General features: G+C 43.3%; 1 protein-coding gene and 1 long non-coding RNA gene across 2 annotated transcripts in view; one reads left to right on the forward strand and one right to left on the reverse strand.

Annotated features, from left to right (window-relative positions):
- The window catches only part of LOC121027505 (uncharacterized), a 53,554-nt gene that overhangs the window by 12,992 nt on the left and 25,282 nt on the right, over nucleotides 1-15,280 (forward strand). The window lies entirely within an intron of this gene.
- LOC121027504 (60S ribosomal protein L39-like) lies at nucleotides 9,497-9,809 on the reverse strand. Its single transcript, XM_040471032.1, is given in 1 exon segment — nucleotides 9,497-9,809. A coding segment is annotated over 1 exon segment (156 nt). The 3' UTR covers nucleotides 9,497-9,653.

Raw genomic sequence — 15,280 nt, forward strand, 5'->3', positions numbered from 1 at the left:
TGATTATAAAGTAGATGAGGATGTTAAATAGGATTAGAAGAACCAGATACTATTACAAAGGGTTGATTGAGGGGCAAAGTGGATAATAAGGCAAAGTAAGGCTTCTTTAAAACCCTCTGTGTCCAGGAAATGAATTAACTGCTCAGAAAAACTACTAAATGAGGAAGGACCACATGAGAATAACCAAAAATGACCATGGGAAAAACAGAAGGCTCTTGATTTATAAAACCAGCATGCTTAAAAAGAAGAGGTTTTAAAAAGGGGTAGGAGGACTGAAACAATACCAACAGGGTACAAAAGTGAACTGAGAAAAATCTGGAGTAGACAGTGATGGAAGAATGGCTTTAGAAAAAGCCACATGATGAGATATTCTTTAAATACCTTAAAAGCCATAGTGGGTAAGGGAGAACATTCAGGAACTTAAATTATTGAAGTAGGTTTCATTTTAATTTATTTTAGTTTAGTGCTTTGGTCTTGTCTTCATGAAGCCAATAAAATGTATCAGCAATGGAAACAGGGTCAGAGGAGTGATAAATTAAGGGCAATTAGGAATTTCCCTCCAATAAACGAAGAGGATTCAGGAAGAGGTAACTCCTGAGCGGGAAGAAACACTGCAGAGATTAATGCTGCCTTAATGCAGCGTTTGGATGCCTCCTTGGAAAGGTAGAGATATTCAGGGAAACCGGAGCCAAGTAAATCTCACACGTTTCTAGCAACAGACCAGGCAAGGAGCAGGAAATTGCTAGCCTTTCCCTTTTAACTCAGAAGCAACTGAACAGTGTAAAGGTAGATAAAACACAAGGATGAAATGACCAAATCCCTAGCTAGGTATAAGTTCAGAAAATAAAGCAATCCGGTTTTGAGAAAAGTTACCTCTTGATTAAAATCCTTATAGAGGTTTTGGCCACTTACATTTATAGAGAAGGCAGGTAAATACACATTTGTTGGCAATATCATCATATTCTACAAATGTTATGTGTTAACTAGTATCTCAGAGTAGAGACTGGTTAGGACATATTGAAAGCAGACGAAAGTTCTCCCTGCTTCGAGACTGGGACACTCTCAAGGAGCTGACATCCAGGTGGACACAAAAGTTCCCACAAGCTTGGCCATCCAATGATAGGAAAATACCTAAGCTTTACAGTGAACACAAGAGCAAGAGAATCTCAATCTCAGATTCACCCACAAAGAGAGGACCTCACAGAGAAGGTATCCATGAGGAAATCTTTGAAGAGAGGGGGTGGGGAAAACAGTTTGCTTGGCAGAGAGGGAAGGGGACATAGGGTACTTCTGATACAGGAGGAACCTCTGAGAAGGTCCAGAGTCCAGACTGGGAAATCAGACTGAGGATTCCTGGGCAGAGCTTGGTAAGAGCACACGTTTTGTAAGTCATGATGGGAAAGGTAAGGTATTCTAGAAAAAGGCATTTTATGGCATGGGCTGTAAGGTGAGGTGAAGTAGGTTGGAAGTCCAGCTCCATCACTGTAAACATTTTTTAAAACCTCTCCGTGCTTTGGTTTCCACCCCTCAGAACTTAGCTTACGGATTGTTTCAAGAGTTAAGTGAGATAATCATGCGGTTTGAAGTGTTGGGGTTCAGAGCCAAGTCCAAGTTTCTTTCTTGAGATGTCTTTGATGCAAAAAGGTGTTTTTATTTTATTTTTTATTTTTTAAGATATTTTATTTCTTTTATTTTTTTGAATGTTTATTTTTGAAAGATACAGAGCACAAGTGGGGAAGGGGCAGAGAGAGAGGGAGACACAGAATCCAAAGCAGGCTCCAGGCTCTGAGCTGTCAGCACAGAGCCCGATGCAGGGCTTGAAACCACAAACCGTGAGACCATGACCTGAGCTGAAGTAAGATGCTCAACCTACTGAGCCACCCAGGCACCCCTAAAGATTTTATTTTTAAGTAACCTCTACACCCAGTTTGGGGCTCGAACTTACAACCCTGAGATCAAGAGTTGTGTGCTCCACCGACTAAGACAGCCAGGAGCCCCTTCGGTGCAAAAAGGTGCTTTTCTTAAAGCATGAGGCAGGACCCATGGGCAGAAAGAGCTGCATTTTAAGTGTGAGGGCTGACAGACTGTATACTTGGGAGTTGGGGAAATAAAGACCAGGGGAAGTTTCCGAAAGGGCTTTCATATGTTAAAGAAGACTTACAGATCCTAAAGACCTGACTATCCTCAAGCTAAGGTTTTTTGTTTTTTGTGGGTTTTTTTTGTTTTTTTGTTTTTTTGTTTTTTTGTTTTTTTGTTTTTTTGTTTTTTTGTTTTGCCTCTAAGCAGGCATTAGCATTAAGACTGTAGGGAGTTTCAGGAGAAATGTTTTACCCTGCCTGCCTCAAGTATTTGTCAATGGGCTGTAGGTTATAAGGAAATTTAATTTTATCTCCATTTCCTTTGGCCTTTGTTCTCCACATCACCTCTGCCCCCCCCCCCCCAACAATTTTGACCCCTAAATCTTTAAGGCTGCTGAGGGAGGAAGGTCTTATCTTCTGTAACTTCTTCCTGCTGAAGAGGGGCAGAGAGATGTCCCTACCTATGGGTCAATATTGGTCAGTCTGGGAATGTATAGGGGAGTTACGAAAGGCAGAGGCAGCTGAATCCAATGTGGACAGTAAAGAAGTATCTCTGTGGAAAGGATCATCTGTTGATGTGAAGTCATCGTAGTGATGGAGTCTCAGCAGAGAGACACTGAAAAAAGGCAATATGTTAGGATGAATACGGCTATAAGAATGAGAAGTGCAACAAAGAGACCCTTAATAGTTGACCATAATGCCTCTCCAAACCAGTAATGTAACCAATCACTGAAAAGGAGGGAAAGATTTTGTAGAGCCTTGATTTGGGTATTCATATCTTTTAATAGCTTTGTGACATTTTTGTGATCATCTGGGATGTATACACAGCATCCTGTGTTAATAATGTCACATGTATCACCTTGTGCTGTTGTTAGGACATCAAAAGCCATTGTATTTTGTAGAACAGCCTTGCTTATCTGTGCGACTTAAGTATTAAGTAAGGAGATGCTGTTCTGTGAATCATTGAGGACCTTCACGGTGCATTTATTAAGGGCTTCTATACGCCAAATTACACTTTCTAATCCTACAGATGGAGCAAAAATGGACACCAAGTGATTATCTGTTTTCTAGACTGTGTCCATCTTATTTTTAAATTGGGAAGATCACCTGGGGGAAGTGATGGTTGGATAACGCACCCGTGAATCCAGGCAAAACCTAAGGTGCGACGATGACCTAGAGGATATGTGGTTAGTTCCACATAACCAGTGGATTTCATTTGGAGCCAGCCATCTGATTCCAGGTCGCCTTATCCAACCAGTAGCAAGCCAATCGGCTGCCTGGAGCATAATGGTTTGAGAACCTGTTCTTTTTTTTTTTTTTTTTTTTTTTTAATTTTTTTTCAACGTTTTTTATTTATTTTTGGGACAGAGAGAGACAGAGCATGAACGGGGGAGGGGCAGAGAGAGAGGGAGACACAGAATCGGAAACAGGCTCCAGGCTCCGAGCCATCAGCCCGGAGCCTGACGCGGGGCTCGTGCTCACGGACCGCGAGATCGTGACCTGGCTGAAGTCGGACGCTTAACCGACTGCGCCACCCAGGCGCCCCGAGAACCTGTTCTAATGATAGCAATCCTAAATGCCATGTGCTATTTGCCCAAGTGTCATATGTATGATTTCTTGCCTCCCCCATAAAATTGCCGTTGGACTGAACTGTCCAGTAGTGGGTGTGAGCCATAAATATCCACCCCAAATTTGATATATGCCATCCTCAGTATAGTGATAAGTGGGGCTTTGTAAGTTAGGCACTCATTAGAGGGCATCAATTCGTGGGTTTGTAAAGTCAGTTAATATTTTAATAGTTTGAGGGTATGAAAAAGTCTGGTTATGTCTTGGTAAATTCCATGTTCTATTGGTCATGGGCTGGGAAGAAACATTCTAAGTAGTGATAGATTTATCAATGAAACGTGGTATCATTATATATTATTTCTGAAATATAAGTATACAGAGAGTGCCAATCAGTGCCTTGCAAAGGGGAAAACCCACCAGGGAATTCAGATGAACTTGACTTGAGCAAATTCCATATATCCAACAAGTTGTTTGAGGTCGCAGTTCAGTATAATACTGTGCCCGTTATAGAAAGGAATTGTCAGCTAAGATAGATGAACAGAAAACAAGGAGAAAATATACAACCTTCATTGTTGTTTGAAGAGGAATTTTAGATTTTCTACAGGTTCACAGGTGTAAGAAGGCATGTTAGTTTGCTCATTGGTTTCCTGTGAAGGAGGTACAGGTTTTATTCTAGATATGAGCCCATGAAGAGTGCCCCTCTAATTTTACCACAGTGGGAGTACATATGGACCTTTCTATTTTGGATTTAAATCCCCCGCTGTATTTGACTTCCAATCTTTTAAATAAATCATATCTCTAGGACTTACGTGCGGCGGACTTTCAGTTGTAGTTAAATCAGGTTTGGGGAGCATGTGATCAGTATACTCATTAAGTAACTTACCATTAAACCAACCTTAAGTGAAAAATTTGATGGAGTATTATAATCTTGATCTAATAACAAGTCTACTGTAAGAAATGGCTTTCCATATAATAACTCAAAAGGGCTAAGTCCTAGAGGTTGTTTTGGAGCTGTTCTTACTCTGAGAAGTACTATTGGTAAGAGAGTAACCCAATTTTCCTGGGCCTCTGGACTAAGTTTAGTAAGGTATCATTTTAGAGTATGATTAGCTTTTTCCACCTTCCCAGAGGATTGTGGAAGCCAAGCTGAATGTAGAAAATATTTAATTTTTTTTTTTTTTAAGAAAGAGAGAGACAACTGAGGGGGGGGGGGGGGGTGCAAGGAAGGGGCAGAGGGAGAGGGAGAGGAAGAGAGAGAATCTTAAGCAAGCTCCATGCCCAGCAAGGAGCTGAAATCAAGTCTGATGCTTAACCAACTGAGCCACCCAGGCACCTCCAAAATATTTAATTTTAAAATCTTGTGCTATTTATTTGCATAGTAAAAGAAGGACCATTGTCACTCTGAAGGGATCATGGAGGCCAAATCTAGGGATAATTTCTAGCAAGAAAACTTTGGTTATTTCCGTGGCTCTTTCCATTTTACATGGAAAGGCTCGATCCACCCAGTGAAAGTATCAGCAAACACCAGTAGGAACTCATAGCCTTTGCAAGGAGGCATTTGTGTGAAATCAGGCTGCCAGTCCTCTTATGGATATGTCCTATGGCTTTGGATTGGTTTTAAAAGTGGGGGAGGGCAGACCGCGTCTTCCAGATTTACTTGTGCACAAACAATATAGGATCGGCAGACCAGTTTTATTGTAGCTGTTAAATTTATTCGATCAAATATATTTTTAATACAATGTTTTAAAGTATTTTGCCCAAATGAGTAGCCTAGTGTAAACCCTGTATTATCTTCCATTGGTTATTTTTGGGTATAAAGATTTTTCCCTTATTATTAACAAGCCAGTCCTATGCATTTTTTGAATATCCTCATTCCTGCACTTTGTGAACTTCTTGGTCTGAATAGATTGGAATTATGGACTTTATTGGAGTTAAGATTGGTATGAGACTGAATATTTATTTTGTGCTGCCTGTTTGGCTGCATGGTTTGCCAAGTTGTTTCCTTTAGATTCTAAGATCATATCCTTTTTTTTTTTTTAAGTTTATTTATGAAAGAGAGAGAGAGAGAGAGAATGAGAGAATGCTTGCATGCAAGTGGGGGAAGGACAGAGAGAGGGAGAAAGAGAGAATCCCAAGCAGGCTCTGCACTGTCAGCACAAAGCCCTGTGCAGAGCTCAATCTCACAAACTGTGAGATCATGACCTGAGCCAAAATCAAGAGTCAGATGCTTAACCGACTGAGCCACCCAGGTCCCCCTAAGATCATATCTTTCTGAGGTCCTTTGAGGTGAACTGCAGCTACCTCCTTAGATAGATATACAGCCTCAAGAAGAGAAATAATTTCAGAGGCCCCTGGATGGCTCAGTCAGTTAAGTATCCAACTTCGGCTCAGGTCATGATCTTGCACTCTGTGAGTTCAAGCCCTGTTTTGGGCTCTGTGCTGACAGCTCAGGGTCTGGAGCCTGCTTCAGATTCTGTGTCTCCCTGTCTCTCTGCCCCTCCCCTGCTTGTGCTCTGTCTCTTTTTCTCAAAAAATAAATAAACATTAGGAAAAAAAAAGAAAAGAAAAGAAATAGTTTCAGGCCCATATTTGATTGGGGAATTACGGCTTGAGAATAATCCCCTTTCCTTCCTCCATGGGTATGTAGCAATTGAAAAGTATGGATAAGTGCTATTAATTCAGCCTTTTGAGCAGAAGCATTTGTTGGAAGGGCTTTTGCCTCAGTGGTCTTAATTAAACTAACTATAGCACATCCAGCTTTTCTCTCTCCCTTATCCAGGAAGCTACTGCCATCAGTAAACCAATTATCATCTGCATTTTCAATAGGGGACTCCTTTAAATCTGGTCTGCTAGAATAAACAAGATCAATAATCTCTGAGTAGTCGCAGTCTATCATACAAGTATAATGACCAGGCATAAGGATAGCTAGGCTTAAGCTTTGACAGGTTTTAAGTATTATTTCAGGTGTATCTAGCCTGGTATTTGCTAAGTGGCCTCCCGTCATCCATTGGTGGCCTTTGGTTTCTAAGACACTCTGGACCAGATGTGGAGTCATCACTCGCAGAGACTGTGTCAGAGTAAGTTTTGAGGCCTCTTCTACTGGGAGGCCTCTTGCAGCCACCCCTCGAAGACAAGCCGCCACCTTGAGCGACATTATCGAGTGACTTTGGAAAATAGCCCACCGGTCTTGTTTCACTTCCTAATTTCTTGGTAAGAACTCCCACAGCTTGTCCCTGTTTTTCTGCTTCATATACAGTGAAAGGTTTTTCTAAATTTGGTAAAGCCAAATCGGGGGCTGGCAAAAGCTTTTAATGTTTGAAAGGCCGTCTGCTGGGCTTTAGTTCAGAATAAAGGTTCCTCATCAGGGCTTTTAACTGAACCATACAATGGTTTGGCTAAGAGCCCAAATCCAGGAATCCATACCTAGGAAAGTGTAAACTGGGAAGAACCTGCTATTCCTAGGAAAGTACGGAGTTGTTTTCTTATAGCTGGGGGTCCAGGATCTAATATAGTCTTTTTCCTGTCAGTAGACAGGATATGGTGAACTGGCGTTAGCTCATATCCCAAATATTGTACTTTCTGTTTAGATATTTGCATCTTTTTAAGGAAGATGCAGTACCCTCTCCTGTCTGCCAAGAAATCAAGTAAAGTTACAGAATTGCCATCAGACATTTCTCTCGTGGGACTACGGAATCAAATATCATCCACATACTGAACTGTAGTCCCTTGAGGCAAGGCGATAGCACGAAGGTCTTTACTAAATGCAGTCTCAAAAAAGGTGAGGACTGTCTCTAAATCCCAGTGGTGGCTTGGGGAGACCATCCATGTTAACTGAGCAGCCTGGGGGCTCACAGGTGAGGCCCATTCAAAGGCGAATAGTGGCTGCATTTCCTCACTTAGAGGGCTGCAAAAGAAGGTGTCTTTTAAATGAGTACTATAAACCAGTGGGCATCACCAGGGACCTGGGTGAAAATAGTATAGGGATTTGGGCCTATGGGATGAACAGGCATAAAGCTTCATTTATAGTTCTCAAGTCTTGTACCATTCAATAGTCCCCACTTGGCTTTTTGACTGGTAAAATTGGATTGTTATAAGGAGATTGACAAGGCTTTAAAATACTATGTTTGAGAAACTTATCAATAAGTGGTTGCAATCCAGCCTTTGCCTCAGGTTTTAAGGGATATTGTTTTCTATGAAGGGTAGTGATTGGGTCCTTTATTTATTTATCTTTTTTAAATGTTTATTTATTTTAGAGTTGGGGGCAGGGACAATGAGAGGGAGACAGAGGATCCAAAGTGGGGCTCCAATTCGGAACCATGAGATCATGACCTGAGCCAATGTTGGATGCTTAAGCGACTGAGCCACCCAGGCACCCCTGGTTGGGTTCTTTAAAATCACTTTAACTGGTTGGGCTTTAAGAGCCGTCCTAGGGCTTCCTAGGATGTCCTAGGACATCCACAATCCCAGACTTGTGGATTTATTTCCTTCCAGCTAGTAGTAGGGATAGCAGGATAAGGTTTCAGCTCTCCAGGTGTTAAAGAGAACAAGCCATCCCCTTCTTTAGTAAGGGAAAACCTGCTTCCCAGTTTACACATTAAGTCTTGTCCAAGTAATGGAGTAGGACAAGACAGAAGAAGTAGAAAAACATGAGTAACCCATTGACTTTTGTATATACAGGTTAAAGGCATTGTCCAATGGCACGTAGTTTCCCCTTCTATGCCAACAATTTTATGGTTAGAAAAACAAGCAGAACCGGAGTGCTGAATAGGAACAGAGAAAGTGGCTCCTATATCAATAACAAAATTGATAAACTTGCCTTCCACATCCAGAGTAACCCAGGGCTCAGTCATCTTGATGTCAAAGGGAGCCAGACCAGCCTCAGGGCCCCATCACGCCAGATCCTCTGGTTCCTGCTCTGAGGCAGGGAAGTGAGTTCCTGTCTCCCTCTCTCTCTGGAGATGAGGAGAGTTTTTCTTCCAATGTCGTTTTTTTCTTACAGACAGGACATGGCCCTGGTGGAGAACATTTGTTTAGACATTCTTTTTTCCACTGTCTGATCTGACCACAGTGCTAGCATGGAATCTTACCTGATTCTTTGATACCAGCTTTTTCTTTGGCCCCTGGTTAGTATGGTGTCGTGGGGAATCCACAATAGTGGCAGCCAATATTTGAGTCTGTATTTTACCCTGCAATTCAGCTCTCCAGTCCTTTCCTTGCTTTAAGGCCACATCTGTATTATTGAGGACTCCAGTTGCTACCTCTAGTAGGTTCTGGGGGAAGAGGGAAGATTTGAGGACCTAAGGACATTTTAGTCAGTTTTTAGTGGCTGTCAGGTGCCAGCTGACTTATAAAATGCAGGTTTAGTATAGTTGTTCCCTCAAGTGAGGTTGGGTCCAGATTTGCATTTCTAAGGATAGCTTCTATCAAATGACCCTGAAATAGAGCTGTATTCTCACCAGCTCCTTGAATAACTTCCTGAATGTTATCAAAATTTACAGGTATAGTGAATCCTTTTTTCATTCCTTCTGTTAAACAAGTAATCACATGATCTCACCTTTCCCTTCCTTGTCTGTCCTCCTGGTAAGTTCAGTGTGCTTCGGTATTTGGAACAGCAGCGCCCCCTACCGGATAACGTTCCCTATCTCTGGTTGCCAGAGATCTTCCAAATACATCCCCGATACAGTTCCTTTCCTCATGGGTGCAACGAGTTAATATGATGTATATATCTTGCCAGGTCAAATCAAACAGTATATACACTTGTTAATTGTTAATTCAATAAATTGAGAAGGGTTTTCGCAATATTGTCCTAATTGCTTTTTTCTTTTCAGTCAAAAGTTCTCACATATTTATTACTAACCTACTGGTACAGAAGCATAATAGCAGAGAAAAATCATTTCCCCGATAAAGCATATCTATTGTTCAGGTAGTAGGGAGGTTTACAGAGTGATGGGATAGGAACACGTGACCTTCATGCAGCATAAATATGCGTGCCATCGCACGAGCGATCTCTTACAGACCCAGCTTGGTTCTTCTCCAATGCCGCCTCTTGGAGTTGTACCTGATTTTATTACCAGTCTTCATCTGAACTCACTAGGGAATGGGATGATTCTGCTTTTGTTTCCTGGCCAGACATCGCTTGATCCCGAAAGTCTTGTGAGAAGACATGGCAAGGATCAGTCACCCGCACACATCATGATCCGTCCTAATTATTATTTTATCTGGGCCAGGTCTGCCATGGAGAAGGGGACATGGACCTGAATCATGCCCATTTCTCCATTGGCAACTTTCCTAAGAAGATGCATTCCAAAGTTAGCTGGAACTCCTGCAAGATAAGGAATCCCACTCCTACTTTGTCCAGCTGGGCTGGGAGCAGACAGGTCTTGGGGTCTATAAGGAGGAGGGATAGCAACAGAGCCAGTGTCCTCTTTGTCTGGACTGGTCAGTGACTCCTGAAGTAGCCCTGGCTTAGTAGGAGGAATGGGCCTATTTAGACGGTCATCATCCAGTATATCCAGATGGGGTTTATGAACCTGGTTGGTGGTAACACATTCTACAATAGGCCCTCAGGTCCGAATCCTGACTTAGGGCCATGAAGGCCTGGATATAGGTACCTCAGTCCATTTTCCCTGCTTCTTGCAGAAGAGATCTGATAGATCATACAGAAGCTTAACGTCCCAATAATGGCCATCTCCCCTCATCTCCTAAGGAGTACTGAGGCCATGCAATGTTACAGAAGAAGATCAGTTTTTTCTTTCCTAGATCTTACAATCTGAATTGATTTCTGTGAGTTAAAAGGCATCCCAAGGGAGAATCCTTGGGGGCTGAAGAAGCTCCCATGCTTCTAGAAAAGTAGAAAAGGTCCACTGCCAAACATCCCCTGCCCCTGTCTCCTGGGTGACATCCCAGGCACAGGACATGTCAGAGCTTCTTGGTATCAAAAGCACTCTGAGGCATTCTTTGAACGAAACCGCTGTTGGTCACCATTCCCACTGTAAAGACCTGTAGGAGGGATACTAGCTACCACCTTCCCCTTCCCCATTTGCTTTCTAGACTATAAATGGGTAGCACTGAATGGATCAAAATACATGCTTTGCCTGGAAGAATCCTTCCTTTTTAACCCATAGAAAGCACTAGGAGAGTTTCTCAAGGGGAAATTACCCAACTTTATAATTTAAGTAGCCAGTAAGGGACACTGATGGAAAACAGTAAAGACAGAAATCCATCATGATCTAACTGACATTCCAATACACGTAGTCTTTACAACCAGCTTCCCTAGGGAGAGATCCTGGTTGGGTTTAATTCAGTCGGTTACTGGTTTTGATGTGCTCCAAGTGGAGGTCTCGAGGCCAGAAGCAGCTAGGCCAGAGATGTGAAGGGTGTCACATTAGACCAAAGAGGAGGAAACCTCACACGGGAGGCTTACGACTGAGCTGTCCTGGTGAGTTAGGTGGCTGTCCTGTGCCCAACACAGACAACTTTTGTATAAGAATGGGAATAAAGAGAGGACATCAAGTTTCTGAGTCTTTATTAGCATTCCGGCCAAGGTACTAACTTCCAGCCAAAAGGCAGGCTTTCTCTTCCCCATAGAGGAGCCGTGGGTTAGAGGATTGCAGCCTGAGCAATTGACATGAGAGTGTTCCAATAAGACCATACTCCCTGAAAAGCTCCTGAAATGAAAGTAAAGGGAGAGGAGAGGAGTACTTAACCAAGTTTGCACCGAGGCTCAGAGTCCAGATGAGAAGACGCAGGCCTCACGTTGGGGTGCCAAAATGATGCAGTTTGAAGTGTTGGGGTTTGGAGCCGAGGGCCAAGAAAGAATTCTTCAGACCTCTTTGGTGCAACAAGGTGTTTTTATTAAGACACGGGGTCAGGACCCCTTGTGGGCAGAAAGAGCTGCGCTGTAAGTGTGAGGGGTGACTGATCACATAGTTGGGAATTGGGGAAGGTAAAGGCACAGGGAAGTTTCCAAAAGGATTTTGGAATCCTTGGTCTGGTGACCAAGACTTACAGATCCTAGAGGCCTGACTATCCTCAAGCTAAGGTTGTTTTTGCCTCTAGCCAGGCATTAACATTCGGACAGTTGGGAGTTCCCGGAGGAATGTCTTACTCTGCCTGCCTCAAGTATTTGTCAATGGGCTATAAGGAAATTTAATTTTATCTACATTTCCTTTTGCCTTTGTTCTCCACATCAATAATATGTGAAAAATAAGAACTCTAACAATAGCTATCACTGTGAATGAATTGTCGTCAGTGTGAGGATGAGAACACACACCTTCCTAGCTTCCTCAAGGTCATCTCTGGCTGACTCCTATGGCCTTTTCCAACCTGTTATGCTCTCCAAAGACCAGAGCCCCACCTGGCCTTCTGTCTCTAAGAGGTGGGAGGAAGGCCCACTTCACCCTCAATTTCCCTTTTTTCCACTCAGTCCATTTCTTCTGTGTTGATCTGCCCTCCTGTGTAGGAGAACACAGTGCCCCACTCCTTTCCAAGGCTACCTCTGACCCAGCCCAATCAATGGTTGCCTCAAGCCTCTGGCAGCAAGACGGTCTCATCACTAAGTCCCACCCACTCTCCTCTCTGGACTCCTTTCCCTCAGGCTCTGGCCACGCTCCGCTTTTCTCTGGCTTCTCGTCTTTTCCTCCAATGTTCAGTATTCTAATGCTAACTTCTCTCCTTCCAGCAAGAGCAAAAGTCCTCTCTGCATTTTGAGCCCTCACTGTTGAGACGGTGGCTCTGAGGGTCACCAAAGAAGAATCTAACCTGTTTTTTCTTCCTCTTCTAGTCTAGCTTCTTGTGATTCTGCATTTACCTTCAGTGACAGGTCGTTACTCTCTGTTCTGATTGTTCCTCTTGGAACAATCTTTTCTTTACTCAGTCTGTTTCTGTACACATCTCTGAGGATTCTAGACTTAGTGTGTTCTGTCTCTTATGCTGTCTTATGCTGTTCTGTCTCTGATGTACTGTAATGCCCCCGATTTCGAATCCGAGAGACCACCAAGGAGCCGATACCGATGCAAAGGGTTTATTTGCAAGCTCGAGCTTGGGCCCAAGTATACCTGACACAGCAGAGCAGGGACTTGGACCCCTAGGTTAAGAGGCGTAGCAGTTTTATACGGGCCAGTGGCCAATGAGATTGTAACACACACAGAAAGTTGCATAGTCATGTCAGTCCACATGCAGGTGGCCAATTGAATTACAATTTACCCTATAGTAACTGTTTGAACTAGCCTATCATTCTGGTCAGAATTGGCGCGCAAGTTTGGCGGGCAAAAGGTGGGGTTTACATTCTTTGGCGGTTAGGGGTTCCGTATTCCTATACGAGCCAATTTCCAGTAAGGGTGTGCTCAGCGGCTTGACTAGGGTGGGGGAGTGTCTTAGGCAATAAGTAGGTCATGTGGGGGTTATACATGAGATGGTGGGTGTAGCACAAAATGGAGTTAGTCTTTCTCTGCTTGTCCAGGGGTAGGGGATTTTTGTTAAATTCCTTGGGTCCCACAGTATTTCCACTGGGCAGCCTCATCAAACCTACTACTTAACCATTTCTCTGCAGGCCATTCCTTCACCACCCTCCTAGGGTTGGAATTTCCAGTTACCTTTGAAAAGCTCATGCCATTGCCTTTTCATTTCATTTATTCATCCATTCAGGAAAATATTTGAGCACCGCTGAAACATCATCTATCTCTAAAATCACCTATTTCTCCATTTCCACCCCCATCTGCGTTTTGTCCTGTCCTTTCTCTGGATAAATTACATTAATCACTCCACCTGAATGAGGATCTCAGAAGCCATTTTCAGCCTCCTCATCTAGACATCTGCTCAGCCACTGAGTTGGTAGTGGATCCTTTTACATATCCCTACTTTTCTTTCAAGAAGCCGGAAGCTTATTTCTTAGGGGTAGGAGCTGATTTTATTTCTCTTTGCAAAATGACTTAGTTTAGTTTCTAGGACTGAGGGCAACTCCATAAATACTGTTGAATTAAACTCAGTTGATATCACTCATAGAGCAATTGACAGCTACGATAAGGATCTTAGAAGACGCATCTGTTAATTCCCTGGCAAAAAATGCACTCAGTTTTCAAATAATACCTACAATTAAGATTCTGAAACTCTGTAGAAATTGTACAAAAAAATACATAATGGGCCTAAAAACATTAATTATAAAGATGGAAGTAGAATTGTTCAGAGAGAAGACTATCCTTTGTTTTGTGAAAGACCTGGCACGTGAAAGACCTGGCACGTGAAAGATGAAATCCCCAAGGATAAATTGCCTTGTATGAGAAAAATAACAAGAATTGAAGGTTAACAGCCAGAGGAAAGGGAAGAAACAAAGGGAAAGAGGAGCCAAGGGAAGTGAGGTGAGGGGGTAATGTGAGGGACCACCACGAAGAGAGCCACAAGTGGTTAGGAATGGCCTAGTAAGTTTAAAACCAGTGGGGTCCAATATTTATTTTCCTCTATTGGCTGTGCTGTGCTTTCACATGACTCCCATCATTTTCTCCTGTATTTCAGAACCTCAATAAAAGTCTGCTATGTGGTGCTCCAAGCCAGCTGTGGAACGTCATTCACTCAGATCTCTCTTGGGGAGAAACTGCTACAAACAATGCAATTAGGTTGGCCTCCAGCTCGTGCACCTTGGGGACCCACTGCAATGTTCACACCAAGGCCGCCATCTACCTGGGCTGCTCCAGCCTTGACTGAACTCAGCGGAGACCTCTAGCTCAGCCATTTCTGCCCAACGCAGGACTCTTCCACTGGGCGATCTTTGCTCTAGATCTCCCATCTGCCTGCTCAGGACTTTCCCAGAACTGTACTGTCTTCTGAGGCTCTTCTTACAAATCCTCTTCCTTCCCCTTCTCTCGTCACAGGTGTCAGACCTGCATCATGTTCTAAGGTTTCCCCGCCCACTCCTGTGTGTGTGTGTGTGTGTGTGTGTGTGCGCACGCGCGCGCGTTCTCTCTCTCGCTCTTCCCTCAAGAAATCTCAAGATTTCCTCAAGAAATCTCTTGCATTTCTAATTCTGTCCTGGTGACCAAATCTCAGAGGAAATGAACTGACACAGTGTGTTGTTTTTCTTGACAGTAGGGTGTGGGGGTGCAGGAATTGGAGCATTTTCCACAGTGGGGTAACATGGTGTGGAAAAGAGGCCATGCACATAGGAGGTGAAGGGTTGAGTGGGGATTGAGAATTAACAGAAGCAGGAAGCTGAGCCCACAAGTGATTAGGAAATGAATAATCTAGAGATTTGGAGAGGGAAGCTGGGCTTTCCATTTCATTTTAATCTTAAAGGATAAGTTAACCTTAGTAGCTAGAGAACTTTCCAGGGTCTCCAGGCATCTTGCTGTGTGTGAGCAGGTACAAAGCAAGAAGCTCATGATGTGCTCCAAGGGAACTGGAGGGTGGTGAGAGAGCACTCACAGAGCTTGCAGCTGTACCCACAGCACCCGCCGCAGAGCCTGGCAAAGAGGAAGCTGGAGAGGCTAGCTGAATGAACAAAATTCGCTGTTCTAAGTGCACACAAATTTCCTGATCTGGGTGAATGACGTTAGATCCTCCATGAACTGTGAATGATGTCACCAGTTAGTGACCACTAAGAAATTTGGAAGAGGGGAACAGCTATGAACTAGGTATGGAACAAT

Source organism: Herpailurus yagouaroundi, unplaced genomic scaffold (assembly GCF_014898765.1).
Source record: "Herpailurus yagouaroundi ecotype Mexico unplaced genomic scaffold, PumYag 77, whole genome shotgun sequence".
Lineage (NCBI taxonomy): Eukaryota > Metazoa > Chordata > Mammalia > Carnivora > Felidae > Herpailurus > Herpailurus yagouaroundi.